The sequence below is a fragment of the Myotis davidii genome, unplaced genomic scaffold, assembly GCF_000327345.1.
Source record: "Myotis davidii unplaced genomic scaffold, ASM32734v1 scaffold197, whole genome shotgun sequence".
NCBI classification, from domain to species: Eukaryota; Metazoa; Chordata; class Mammalia; order Chiroptera; family Vespertilionidae; genus Myotis; species Myotis davidii.
In genome coordinates this window covers 2,941,674-2,954,070 of record NW_006291549.1, presented here as the reverse complement: position 1 = coordinate 2,954,070, position 12,397 = coordinate 2,941,674, and the positions used below count along the sequence as shown (strand labels likewise).

Sequence of the window (12,397 nt, the reverse complement as noted above, 5' to 3'; positions counted from 1 at the left end):
ACGTAGTAATGATGACAAGCAATGAAACCCAACACAAAAGGGGTCACCAACAGCCCATAGCAAAGCAGTCCCAGTGGCAGCTCCATGCCTCCTGCCTGCTCTGGGCAGATACATTCACTTTCTTTTCTCAAGAGTACTTGGGAAACTGTACAGAAACTAAACTCCAGACGTATTTCTTACTCGCCATTTAAGTACATTGGAAAACTTATGAGGTCAAAGATCAGAAACCAAAATCTCTCGTTTTTCCCCACCTCATGCCATTCACCTGCATTAACAAACTCTGTCAAGCCTAAATCTAGAAAAAAATCTTGCCAGTGGCAAAAACTGTGAGACTATTTGCCCAGGTCCCTCATGTGCTTTCCCTCTTAATGCTACTCCCCACTCGCACCAAGGTTCTGGTGACTGAAGACACAGAATCTGCCCTCTTCTGTCCCAGCCCTCACACCTTTGGTATCGTTAGCACCTGGCCGCCATGTGTCTTTTCCTAGCAAAATACTGATGAAACTTTTAAAATCTGAAAGCCATTAGGGATAAACTCTCAATGCCCATTAAAGTAAAAATTAAAAGACAAAAGTAGTGTTTCTAGGTCGTATTTCAAGAATTATTGGTATTCCTGAGATTACTGGGCCAAAAAATCATTCATTGATCAAAGGAGTACTTGGAAAACACTCATATACTATATTGTCTACTTGGAAAGTCACAACACACGCTGGAGTGCTTAAAGGATTTAAAAAGAGGTGAAACCAAAATAATTTTCAATTGGGGGATAGTTAAATGCATTCAAGAACAGTAATCAGCTGTTTAAAAAAGATGATATAAATTTCTACACACTATTCTGAAATGTGTCCTAGACAGGCTGCTGAATAAAAATTAAATCAAAATTCTAAACATGAATAATAGTCCATTAAAAACCTCCAAGTTCTGTGTGTGTATGTTTTATATGCAATACAATAAAATATATATAAATTCCAAAAGGATGTATACCAAATTATTAAGAATGACAGCCCCCTGGGAATAGGGCTGGGAGGCAGAGGGAGACTTACAGATTTAGGTATTATTTGAATTGTTTTATAGCCCCTTTATTACTTTTGTAATAAAAAACAAGCACTATATTAAAAAAGAGAAGTAAAAATTGAGCAGTAAATACATCTGTTTAGCTTTAAGTGAGCACGTCCCAACTCACGTGATCAAGGAACCCGTTTTGTGGAGCGCGCAGAAACAACTTGTGCAACAAATTTTGAAGTTACTGCACCCAAGGCTCTCCCCACTCCCTGCTAGCATATGGCTTTTCACCTTCTGTGACCTTCCGTAAATGAATGAAGGAGATAGAAGGGACTTCAGAGGTGGTCATAGACACTCCCCTCACTTTTGCAATGAAGGGGCTAAGGCAGTGGTCGGCAAGCTGCGGCCCCTTGAGTGTGGCTCTTCCACAAAATACCACATGCAGACTTGCACATACAGTGCGATTGAAACTTCGTGGCCACACTCAAGGGGCCAGAAAGCCGCATGTGGCTCGCGAGCCACAGTTTGCCGACCACTGGGCTAAGGTAATGAAGAGAAAGGCCTTGGCCTGAATCCCCTAATCCTCACCTGGGACCTTACACATCTTTCCTGTAATCACCAGGTGAATTAGATGGGCCATGAACTTTGAATTTCATTAAAAAACTCATTACATTTTTAAAAAATCATTAAAAAAACCTCCAGGACTCAAGAAAATTGTCAGGACCTTTGAACAAGCCCTGGTCTCAACGTGCTCCCTGCAGTTCCAGGCACAGTGCAGGGGAGTCCTAAGGACCCCTCCTTCTTCCCAATGGCCTATCTTGTTCTACAGCTTTTTAGGAGGAGGTAAGTGCCGTTGAAAGGAAGGGAGCCTAGTCCTAGCTGGTTTGGCTCAGTGGATAGAGCGTCGGCCTGAGCACTAAAGGTTCGATTATGGTCAAGGGCACATGCCTGGGTTGTGGGCTCAATCCCCAGTGCGGGGCGTGCAGGAGACAGCCAATCAATGGTTCTCTCTCATCGATGTTTCTATCTTTCTCTCCCTGTCCCTTCCTCTCTGAAATCAATAAAATATATTTAAAAAAACAAAAACAAAGGAAGGGACCTTGGAAACAGCTGGTAGAAAACAACAAGGGTCTTGCAGCAACTTGGGATTCCGGTGAAGATACATAGAAGCATAAATGTCCTCATTCCCTCAAACAGCATGGGGTTGAGCTGGGCAGAACTGGTTTTGAATCTGATCTCTTGATTCTGCCTTTCACGAGCTATCTAACATTAAGTTCCTTACCTGGGCGCCTCAGTTTCCTCATCGCTGAAATGGGGATAATAGCTTGTACGTCACACCTTGTGGTAGATATTAACTAAGATGAGGGCTAGGAAGGTTGCTCGCATATGGGGCACAGGTGTGTAGTCAAGAAATGTGACTTCCCATCTTTTCCCTCACAGAGCCAGCCACTGCTCCATTCAATCCTTACGCTACCAATCCTGGGCGACAGGCCCAGGGGATCTGCATAAAATGTACCTACCCTCGAGGAAATGGCTGTCTGGTGGAGGAGACGACACAATTTGGGCACAATGGGTGTGGCAGGTGCACTGACATAGGTGAGTGCCACTGCACCGCCCACCTGAGTACCAGGGCACCATCAGCCTGGGGGCCTGACACTGGAGCTGCCTCTCAGTGTCCCAGTGACCTCAAAGGATTCACTACAGCTTCGGTGTGACCCACAGATTTGTTGTAAACATCGCCTGGATCATAGCAGTTAAGCTGATCAAGGGAAGTATGAGCTGGGGAAGACCACACTGCAAATAAGAGGAGAGGTTAGGAGCAGAGGATCTCAAGCCACGCTGTCCACATTCAAAACCTTCCCCAGTGTTTTTTTTATTTTTTAAAATTAAACAAAACAATGCCTTTGAAACAGAGCACAGTGGTCTGGTATATAGGACGAGCACACAGGGAAACAGAACTGTTATTGAAGCTATTTGGCATGTGAGTACTAAGGCTGAGAGGCAGTGTTATTGATCATTTAAAGGCACAAAAAGATGTGGGCAGGGTGGACAATGTTACTTTTGTTCACCAAATCACAGAAGAGTGGACAGAACTACCCTTTAGAATCATAGGAACTTGGTATCAAATCCCCGGCCTGGCTCTTACTAACGTGATGTTGGGCGAGTTGCTGAACCTTGATATTCTATGCAGAACTAGAGGATAATGTCAATCTTGTGGACCATTAGAACAACAAATGCAGTTCCATAGAAATAAACCTGGCACACCGCCTGGCACAATAAATACATCCTGGTTTCTTTCCTTCCTTTCCCAAAGCTAGCAAACCAGAGAGGAGGGGTAGCCAAACAAGAGTGTTTAGAAGTATATTTGATGAAAAGAGCATTCCCCATGGATTCAGAGATAAAAAGTTAAAATGAGGATTCTGGACTAGAGGACCTTAAAGGTTCCTCTCCCATACATCGTCTATGATTCTTCAAGTGACAATGTTATTTTTGCCACATATCTTAGCTCTATCACCTAATAAATATGATCTTGTGTCCTCTTCTGTAAAATGTGGCTAAAAACTGTGCCCACTTCCCAGGGCTGCTGTTGAAATTCAGTGAGATAAAGCCCATAAAGTATTTATACTTGCCTGGCAGATAGCCACTACTCATTAATGCGGCTATCATTGCTATTATCAGGGCCACTATAAAGATTAAAAGAGACAATGCATATAGAAGTCATGTGACAGTACTTGGCACATAGGTGAGTGCCACTGCATATATATATATTTTAGCTTTCCCCCCTTTTAAAAAAATATTTTTTTATTGATTTCAGAGAGGAAAGGAGAGGGAGAGAGAGACAGAAACATCAATCATTGATTGGCTGCCTCCTGCATGCCTCCCTCTAGGGATCGAGCCAGAAACTAAGGCACATGCCCTGGCTGGGAATCAAACCATGACCTCTTGGTTCACAGGTCAACGCTCAATCACTGAGGCACACAGCTGGGCATTGTTGCTTCTAATACCCCTCTTGATTTTACATTACTAATGGCTATGGCCCAAACCAGTCATACATGCTGTCATTCCAGTAATGACACATCCAAACAGAGCCACCAAGAGATATTAGGATAATTATTCACAGTTCTCACCAGGGATGAAAGCTCTCCGGAACAAACAGCCATGTCCAGCCCCGACAGAGGCCAGGCTCGGCCTCGAGGAGTAGCAGGTGCGTCTGCATGCTCTCCGGAGCCCTGGGAGCTACACACGTGGAGTCAATGTCTCGGGGGATAATAGTTCATCTCACAAAGACCTAACGCCATAAATAATGCCTTGTCCTGAAACCATCACTTTCTGCCCAAAGTTCAAAGCTCTCCAGTGAGTATCTCATTAACTGTTGGGATTCTCTGGGGATCCCGGTGGAGAGGCATTGCTGCTATTACCTTATAAAGATGAGCGTGTACAGTTTAGAGAAATTAAATGCCGTGTCTTTGCTCCAACAGTCCACCAGTGCTGACAGAGGGCCCGGAACCCTGGGTGCGACCCCTGAGCCAGGGCTCTAAGTCCCACCCTTGAAAGCACCTTGAAAGACCGAACCGGGGGCCTTGGAAAGATGTGGCCCTTTGCCCCCCTCCCTCCCTAGGCCAGGAAATGGGCAAGGCTCACCTGTCACTGAACTGAACCTCCTCGCCGTTCCTGGCCCAGCTGATGGTGGGCCGAGGGTTGCCCACGGCCTCGCAGTGCAGAAGCACACTCAGGGTCCCACTGGCCAGGGCCACCGTCTGCCCAAGGTGGGTGACCACTTCGGAGGCCGAGAGCTGCTGGGCGGCCGAGATCTTCCGCAGGATGGTGGGCTTGCGGTGCGGCCGGCGAGAGCCACCGGCCGCCTCCCCGGAGGAGGAGGCGGCGGCGCGGAGCAAGCTGCTGAAGCTGGACACGGCCTTGCGAGGCGGGATGGCCACGGGGGGAATGCGCTGCTCGGACAGCTTGAGGAGGGCGTCCCGGTGCTCCCCGTGGCTGCGGAAGATGTCCTGGGCCAGCTGGGCCACCAGGTGCTTGCTGTAGACGTCGCGCAGCTCCTCGGGCTGCTGGGACAGGTTCCGCAGGATGTCGTCCAGGCGCTGCTGCTCGGCCACGATGGTAGAAGATCCCGTTCTGGTGCTTGTGGGTCTGCAGGGCCTCCTTGGGGTGGGCCTTCCTCACCCGGGGGGCCTCTTCCTCGCTCCTCGGGCCCCCGGGCCGGGCCACGAGCTTCTGGTTGCCTCCGATGAGCTTAATCCCGAACTGCTCGCGGGCCGGGCCGGCGGAGCAGGTGTAGATGCCGGCGTCGGCGGCCTTGAGGCGGTGGATCTTTAAGTAGCCGAAAGGGGCCACGGTGACGTGGGCCGAGCTGATGAGGTGCTGGCCGTCTTTCTCCCAGGTGATGAGCGGCTTGCGGAAGCGCCTGGTGGGGCACCGCAGCACCACGGTGGTCTTGGGGAGCAGGTACGCGAACCCGCCCACCACGAAGTGCAGCTTCCGCTGCCTGCGGGTCTGGATGTATACCTTCCTGGCCGCCTCAATGTGCGGGCTGTGCTTTGTGGATGGCCTCCCGGGCCCTGGAAGGAAAGGGAACAGACAGGCGGACAAATGGAGAGCAGAGAGACACGAGAGTGAGATGCGGGGACAAGCCAGAGGGGAAAAAAGAGAGTGGGAAGGGAAGAGAAAATGAAAGGATGGGACAAAAGAGAGAAGGGGTGGTGAAGAAAGTGCTTCAGAGTTGCCTTATGTTTCACTGGAGGAACTGGCTACCAGCTGTGCATCATCATGAGCTGCAGTGGGGCTCTCGCCCTGCTGGGTCTTTCTGTCCCTAGAGCAGTGGTTCTCAACCTTGGCTGCACATTAGAATCACCTGGGAATCTTTTTAAAATCCTGATTTCTGGGCCTCATTCTCTGGGACTTCTGTTACTTTGTTACTAATGTTGTGACCTCACCCCATAACAAAGAAACAGAATTTCCGGAGGATGAGGCCCAGAAATCAGGATTTTAAAAAGATTCCCAGGTGATTCTTATGTGCAGCCAAGGTTGAGAACCACTGGCCTAGAGACTGGGATGCAGGGTTCTAGGTACAGGGGATTCCAGGGGGAAGCAGTTCCTCTCATTAAAAGGACTTAGAAATGAGCATCATTAAAAAGAGGCAGAGGACAAAGGGAAGGGGAATGTCCCCCTCCCACGTTTATCCTTTGCACCCCGCAGAGCACCAGGGCCCTTGTGGCCCAGCGGGGAGGAGAGCTCAGAAGTGTTCCAACTCTAGGGATTAATTTAAAGAGAAGAAATCTGTTCCGAGTAGTTTAAAACCCCAGAGAGGATAACATGAGCCTTCATTAGTAGTAGGCTGCCTCCAGCTTCCAGATCGCCTTATGTCCGCGAGTGAACTTTGCTCTCCCCCTTGCAAACTGTTTTTCCAGGAGAGAAGAGAATCTCACCTGGTCACCAGTAATTAAGATTCCTTTTCCATCTCCAGCTGAGCCCCCCAGCCTGCTGCCCTCCAGGGCCCAACAATCTCCCACCGGCCCGGGCTTAGGGAAGGTCACTGTGTGCTTCCACGTGGGTTTCATCTCCCCATCCCCAGAGCTCCGAGGTACTCACTTGCACAGATTGCCAGCATGCAGGGCCTGATTGAGGAGGAGAACGGCAGGGGAGGGCACAGGGAGGAATTGACAATAGCCGAGACCCCGGTTTTCAGCACCTTCCGGCAAATGGCACTCCGCGTCTGGGTGCCCTCGCCGCAGCTTGTGGAACACTGATGGAGAGAAAGGCCAAATGCGTGTAAATATAGGGAACTACAGGCAAATGGGCTTTTGTAAGAGTTCTCAAACTCACCAACACATGAGAAAAGTTATTTGAAATCTGCAATAGTCAGAGAGAGAGAGAGAGAGAGAGAGGATATTACTGGACAATGTGTGAAGACATGTCCATATTGCAGCCACATAACATTTTCTACTGTAAGGTTTCCTGCAGACATTTCACCTGTTTTGGTATATGGCCTGGGCTTTAGAGGAACAGAGTTAGAGAGTCCACTGTTCAAATCCATCTTAGTTTTTCACTACTTGGCAAGTGACTTAAACTGTCTGAGGCTATTTCTACTTCTTGTGCTTATTTTGCAAGGTTGGGCATTAAATGAGGTAATATATTTCAAATGTCATACACAGAACTGGCATTCAATGCTAATTCCTTTCTCCTTTCTTCACAAATAAGTTACAATATTTTAATGTCAAGCATCAGATAATTGTTATAATCTACATCATTTGAGGTGGGGTGCTAGATACTATAGAAAAAAGTTGTGCAAGATAGTTCCTAATGTCAAGGGGCTGTCGTCAAATGAAGGAAAAAATACAAATACATTAATAAAATGAAATAGTACTTTAAGGAAATAGAAATCAAAAGCACATTGAGATACCACCTCATATTCATTAGAATGGCCACCATAAAAAGACAGGTAATAATAAGTATTGGTGAGGATGTGGAAAAATTAGAGTCTTCATAGATTGCTAGTAGGAACATAAAATAGCATAGGCCTCTTGGAAAACAGTGTCAGTTTTCCTTTTAAAAAAATTTTTTTAAATAGTTTCTTAAAAAGTTAAATATAAATTTACCATGAAACCCAGCAATTTCACTCTTAGGTATCTAAGAGAAATGAAAACATACATCCACACAAAGACTTGTATGTTAATATTCATAACAACATGTTCATAACAGACAACAAGTGGAACTCAAATGTCCATTAATTGGGAAATGGATAAACAAAATGTGGTATATCTATAAAATGGAATATTATGCTATCATAAACAGGAATTTAGTTCTATGTGCTACAACATGAATAAACCTTGAAAACATTATGCTAAATTAAAATTTATAGTATTCAAATTTTGAGTCAGTGATCACTTCCCACCATTCTCAGCCCCTTCCCAAAATCTAAACTGTTTAAAGAGTCAAATAGTAATAGAAATTTTAGTAAAAATACAAAACTAGAAGACAAATGAAGTATTATAAAATTAATTCTAACAATTGTTGAATGCTTATGGTACACTGGGGATTTCCTGACCTAGGTCTTGAACATGGGTGGATCTGGACAGGTGTAGAGAACCAGGGATAAGCATGGGAGACAGGGAAATAACCAGATCAAAGGTAGAACTGTTCAGTGCAGAAGTCCAAGGCAGGTTTGAGGGCAGAACTCAACCTCTTTTGAGCAGAAGGATCCTATCGAGAGCGTCAGGAGTTCAAGAGGCCAGACGTTGGAGACTTTTAATTTTTCAGACAGGAGGTTTGGAATTGGTCCATAAAGCAAAGAGGAGCCATTGAAGGGAGGAGTGAAATGATGAAAGAGGTGTTATGAGAAGGTTAATCTGGCAACAGTGTCCAGGAGGGAGGGGAGTAGGAGATGGATGGCAGGTAGGGCTATCAGTTAAGGAGGCTGCCACAGTAGTCCAGGCTTGAGATGATAAAGGCCTGAACTAGGGTCATGGCAGTGTGCCATGGTAACTTAAAAAATGACAGTAAAAGCCAAAATATATTATCTTTTCAAGTATTATATCCTAGCCCATTGAAATAAACTATTCCATGCAAAGTTCTATGATCTACACTACTCTGAGAGACATTTAAGATGCAAAAAGTGGGGATGAGAGTCAAATCTATTGATTTTGTTCACCGATGATTATAGATTCCAGATTCCACTCATCCCCTATTTTATTGTAAATGACAGCACCAAATCCAGGGATCAGGTAGAATAGAGGTAAAGAGCCTGGAAAATTTGAAAGCATGGTCATTTTAGGGCTGCTTAGTAGAAAAATAGACTGCATGTCAGACGATTAATTTATGATATTGGTCAAGTCTAATTCTTTCTCTAGGCTCAATTTCCACATTGCTAAAATACGGAAACTAAGCTAGAGCAGGGAGTTTCAAACTGTGTTCTATAACTATGTTAAGTGATTTAGGGGCTTCTCATATGAACTGGAGACCCAACCATTGGAAATCTGGGACCACTACCCACACTTCAACCAAAATAGCTCTGACTTGATCTGTTTTAGATTTTTGGCTTCATAGTAACATTTCAATTTAAAAAGAGTGCTGTGATTTTAATTTTTAAAAGAACAGCTAGGCTATAGGTTCTTTTTCTCAGAGTAGAATCTGAGAGTAATTTTATTTAAGGTGTCTAAACATTTGGCTTAATTCTGTCTCTGAGGGATTCTGTGAAGTAACCAGGAGAGTGAGGCAGATAGTGGAGGATAAAGACACTCATAGATCATCCAGGTCTTCCTTTCTCCAAGGGGGCTCTGGGGTGGATGTGTGGAATGCAGGTCTCATCTCAGCCATGGGGCCCAGAGAAGGGCTGTTGGGATGACAGGGCCAACTGGAGCCTCTGTGAACACCTCCAGGGGCACTTTTGTGTGGCACCAGTGTGAGTTTCATCTCCTTGAGTCAGTGATCACTTCCCACCATTCTCAGCCCCTCCCCAATATTTGGAATTTCGATTCACCAACCCAGATAACTCAGAATCTAATAACATCCCTTTGATAATCACAAATGATTCCTAGTTCCCACAATACAACTTCCTCCTCCTAGGAAGACTGGCAAGGGCTGGGGAGGTCTATGCCATGACCCTTGTTTTAGCTAGTCAAGGTGAGTCCTTTCTTTTATTACCTCTCTTCCTATGTGGCTCAGTGGTTCCCATGGGACCCCAATTCAGCAGTCTCCTTTCCTGAGTGCCTGATCACAAGGGTTCCTCCTTCAAATCTGCAGGCCAAAAAGGACATGTTCTGAATTCTGTGTCCCATATGCTCAGGGACTACAAAGTCCAGGAACACGGGAGGACAATTATAATCACACAGTCAGCATTCCCTTCATGGCAGGCTATTAACCATGGACGTAGGAGAGCAATACCTTTTGCAGTACACCCTGGGAAGAGGTCTTCATCTGCAGCCACATACTTGGCAAATGCATCAGGGCTCTTTTCTGCCCTGCTATATTTATTATGACTTTTTTCATATATAATACCATACCCAAAATCATTGTTCCATGGGAAAATTTTCACTACCATATTCATGTAGACACACACACACACACACACTCACACACACAGACGAATACACACATTCTCATTCTACATACTGCTTTCCTTTATCCTTTATTTCTAAAACATGACATTTTATTGTTCTAAGACATTTGGGGTGAGAAACCACCAGAAGGCAATTTTACTGCTAAATTATAAAAACTATGATAATGTAGGATAACTCTCAATTGCAATGTCCTTAGCAGGCCTCATCTGATGGAACACTATATGGCAGTGGTTCTCAACCTTCTGGCCCTTTAAATACAGTTCCTCATGTTGTGACCCAACCATAAAATTATTTTCGTTGCTACTTCATAACTGTAATGTTGCTACTGTTATGAATCATAATGTAAATATCTGGTATGCAGGATGGTCTGTGAAAGGGTCGTTTGACCGCCAAAGGGATCGCGACCCACAGGTTGAGAACCACTGCTATACGGGTTGATAAAATGTGGGATGAGAATTGTAAGAACCTATGTTGATAGAGCTGGCATCTTAATTTTCAGAGGCAGCTTCCCCTGTGGTGGAATCAAGTGCCCTGTGATGTATTTCAGCCAGCACAGCTCCACCCTGTGACTTGTATATCAAGCAAAGAAGGCAATGGAGTCAGCAAAGCCAATTCAAATGCTGCCCTATGCAAAAAAAAAAAACAACAACAAAAAAAACAAAAAACAAAAACAAAAACAAAAACAAAAAGTGGAGAGGGCCTTGAATTTGGTTTTGACACTTCACTTCAGGCCTAGTGATTCTGTTCTTGGCTAAATTTGCTTGAGGGGCAATAATTTGGGGGGAAAGGGGCTTCTCTATGGAAGACACACAGGCCTGTTGTAGGCAATTGAGAAAGATGCGGGGACTGAAAACGATCAGTTGAAGCTGGGTTTAAATGAATGAATTGACGCTAGTGTTAGAATAGGAATTATTTAGACAAATAGATTAGTTGGGGACATATCCCTAACTTTTGAGGCAAGTCAGGAATGGTGAAGGCTGTTGCAATCATCTCCCTAAAAGCAAGAGGGGAAATCAAGTTATCTTGCTGGGAAGTTGTTGAAGGTTTGGAGCCAGGAACCTGACAGGAAAGAGGCAAGGTTTCCTCGGCCTTTTTTTCCTACTAAGTCATGTTCCTGATTGTCTAGTAACGTGGAAGAGAAGAACTTGAGAGGCTTCGCCCTTCCTAAGTAGAGACTAGAAACATCCTGGAGTAGGAGGTGCAGGGAGGTCAGGAAGACACGTTTGGAGATAGAGGGAGAAGCAGCCTATGTTCTGAGAAGAATGCTGGGCCCGAATAGCTTGAGTGAGGCCTGGTTTTGTTCCATGAGGAGCTTGTTTATAACTGCATGCTTCAGATTGCCGAAGAAGGGCTGGCTGCTTAACTCGCGTCCCTGTAGACTAGTTAAAAGTTAATCACACAGGATGGTGTAAGTGGTTACAATAATATGGCTCTATAGTGTTAGGAGGATGATTTTGTTCCATTCTCGCCTTCTATATGTATCTACTTAGGGTGCCTTCTTTTCCTCCTTATTTATGCCTCTTGCATCATCTCCTCCTACCACACGTACCTCTGACCAGTCAGAGAGGAGCCACTCGCTGGGACAGTCCTCTTTCTTGCAGGCTTGCTGGGAGGCCAGTTTCGAGGCCGAACAGAAGGTCTCGGGAAGCTCCAGGAAGCTGCCATCGGCCATGCGCTGCTTGCAAAGCACCTCACGCCTCTGGACGCCCCCTCCGCAGGTCCTGGAGCACTGGGCAGGGAAGGAAAGTCAACCCAACATAAGGAAGTGGCGTGCTCGAGTGCCCGGTTTGGCCTTGGCCTTGGCCGAGGAAAGAGCGAAAAAAGGAAAAAACAGAAAAAGAAGAAAACCCAGAAACCAGCCCAGAGGATTTCGCTTCCTCTCCATGAAATACATTTTGGAGCAAGATCTACACCCTCCACGCTTAATCTCAAGTATTTAACTAGAGCGCCAAGGAATTTGAAGAGCATTTAAATCTTAGAAAGTTGCGTTTAAAGGATGATTTGCAGCCATCCAAGACAACTGGTTTAAAAGGTTAGTATAATGGAGTGTTAAGCATATTTACGATCCAGTGAAAATAATCTGTGCTGCCTCCTGAAAGAATAAGAGCTCCGCCTGCCATCGGTGTAAATCTGGAGGAACTAATCTGCAGAGCAGGCAGCCCTTTCTGAGTGTGAGCGCCCAAGCTACCACATCGGAGGGGCGTTAAACGCGAGGCCTGGTTTGCTGAACTCCCCGGGAACACTTTTCTTGTTGGAGTTGTGATTTCTTAGGGCAGTGGGAGCAAGAGCCACTGATATTTGGGATACAAGAAAAACAGCCTTAT

General features: G+C 45.6%; 1 protein-coding gene across 1 annotated transcript in view; it reads right to left on the bottom strand.

Moving 5' to 3' along the window:
* Positions 1-12,397, bottom strand: part of ADAMTSL1 (ADAMTS like 1) — a 393,380-nt gene that overhangs the window by 112,646 nt on the left and 268,337 nt on the right. Inside the window, 4 exon segments of the mRNA XM_006764922.2 lie at positions 4,645-5,119; positions 5,121-5,576; positions 6,607-6,760; positions 11,623-11,802. Coding sequence (XP_006764985.1) covers positions 4,645-5,119; positions 5,121-5,576; positions 6,607-6,760; positions 11,623-11,802 — 1,265 coding nt within the window.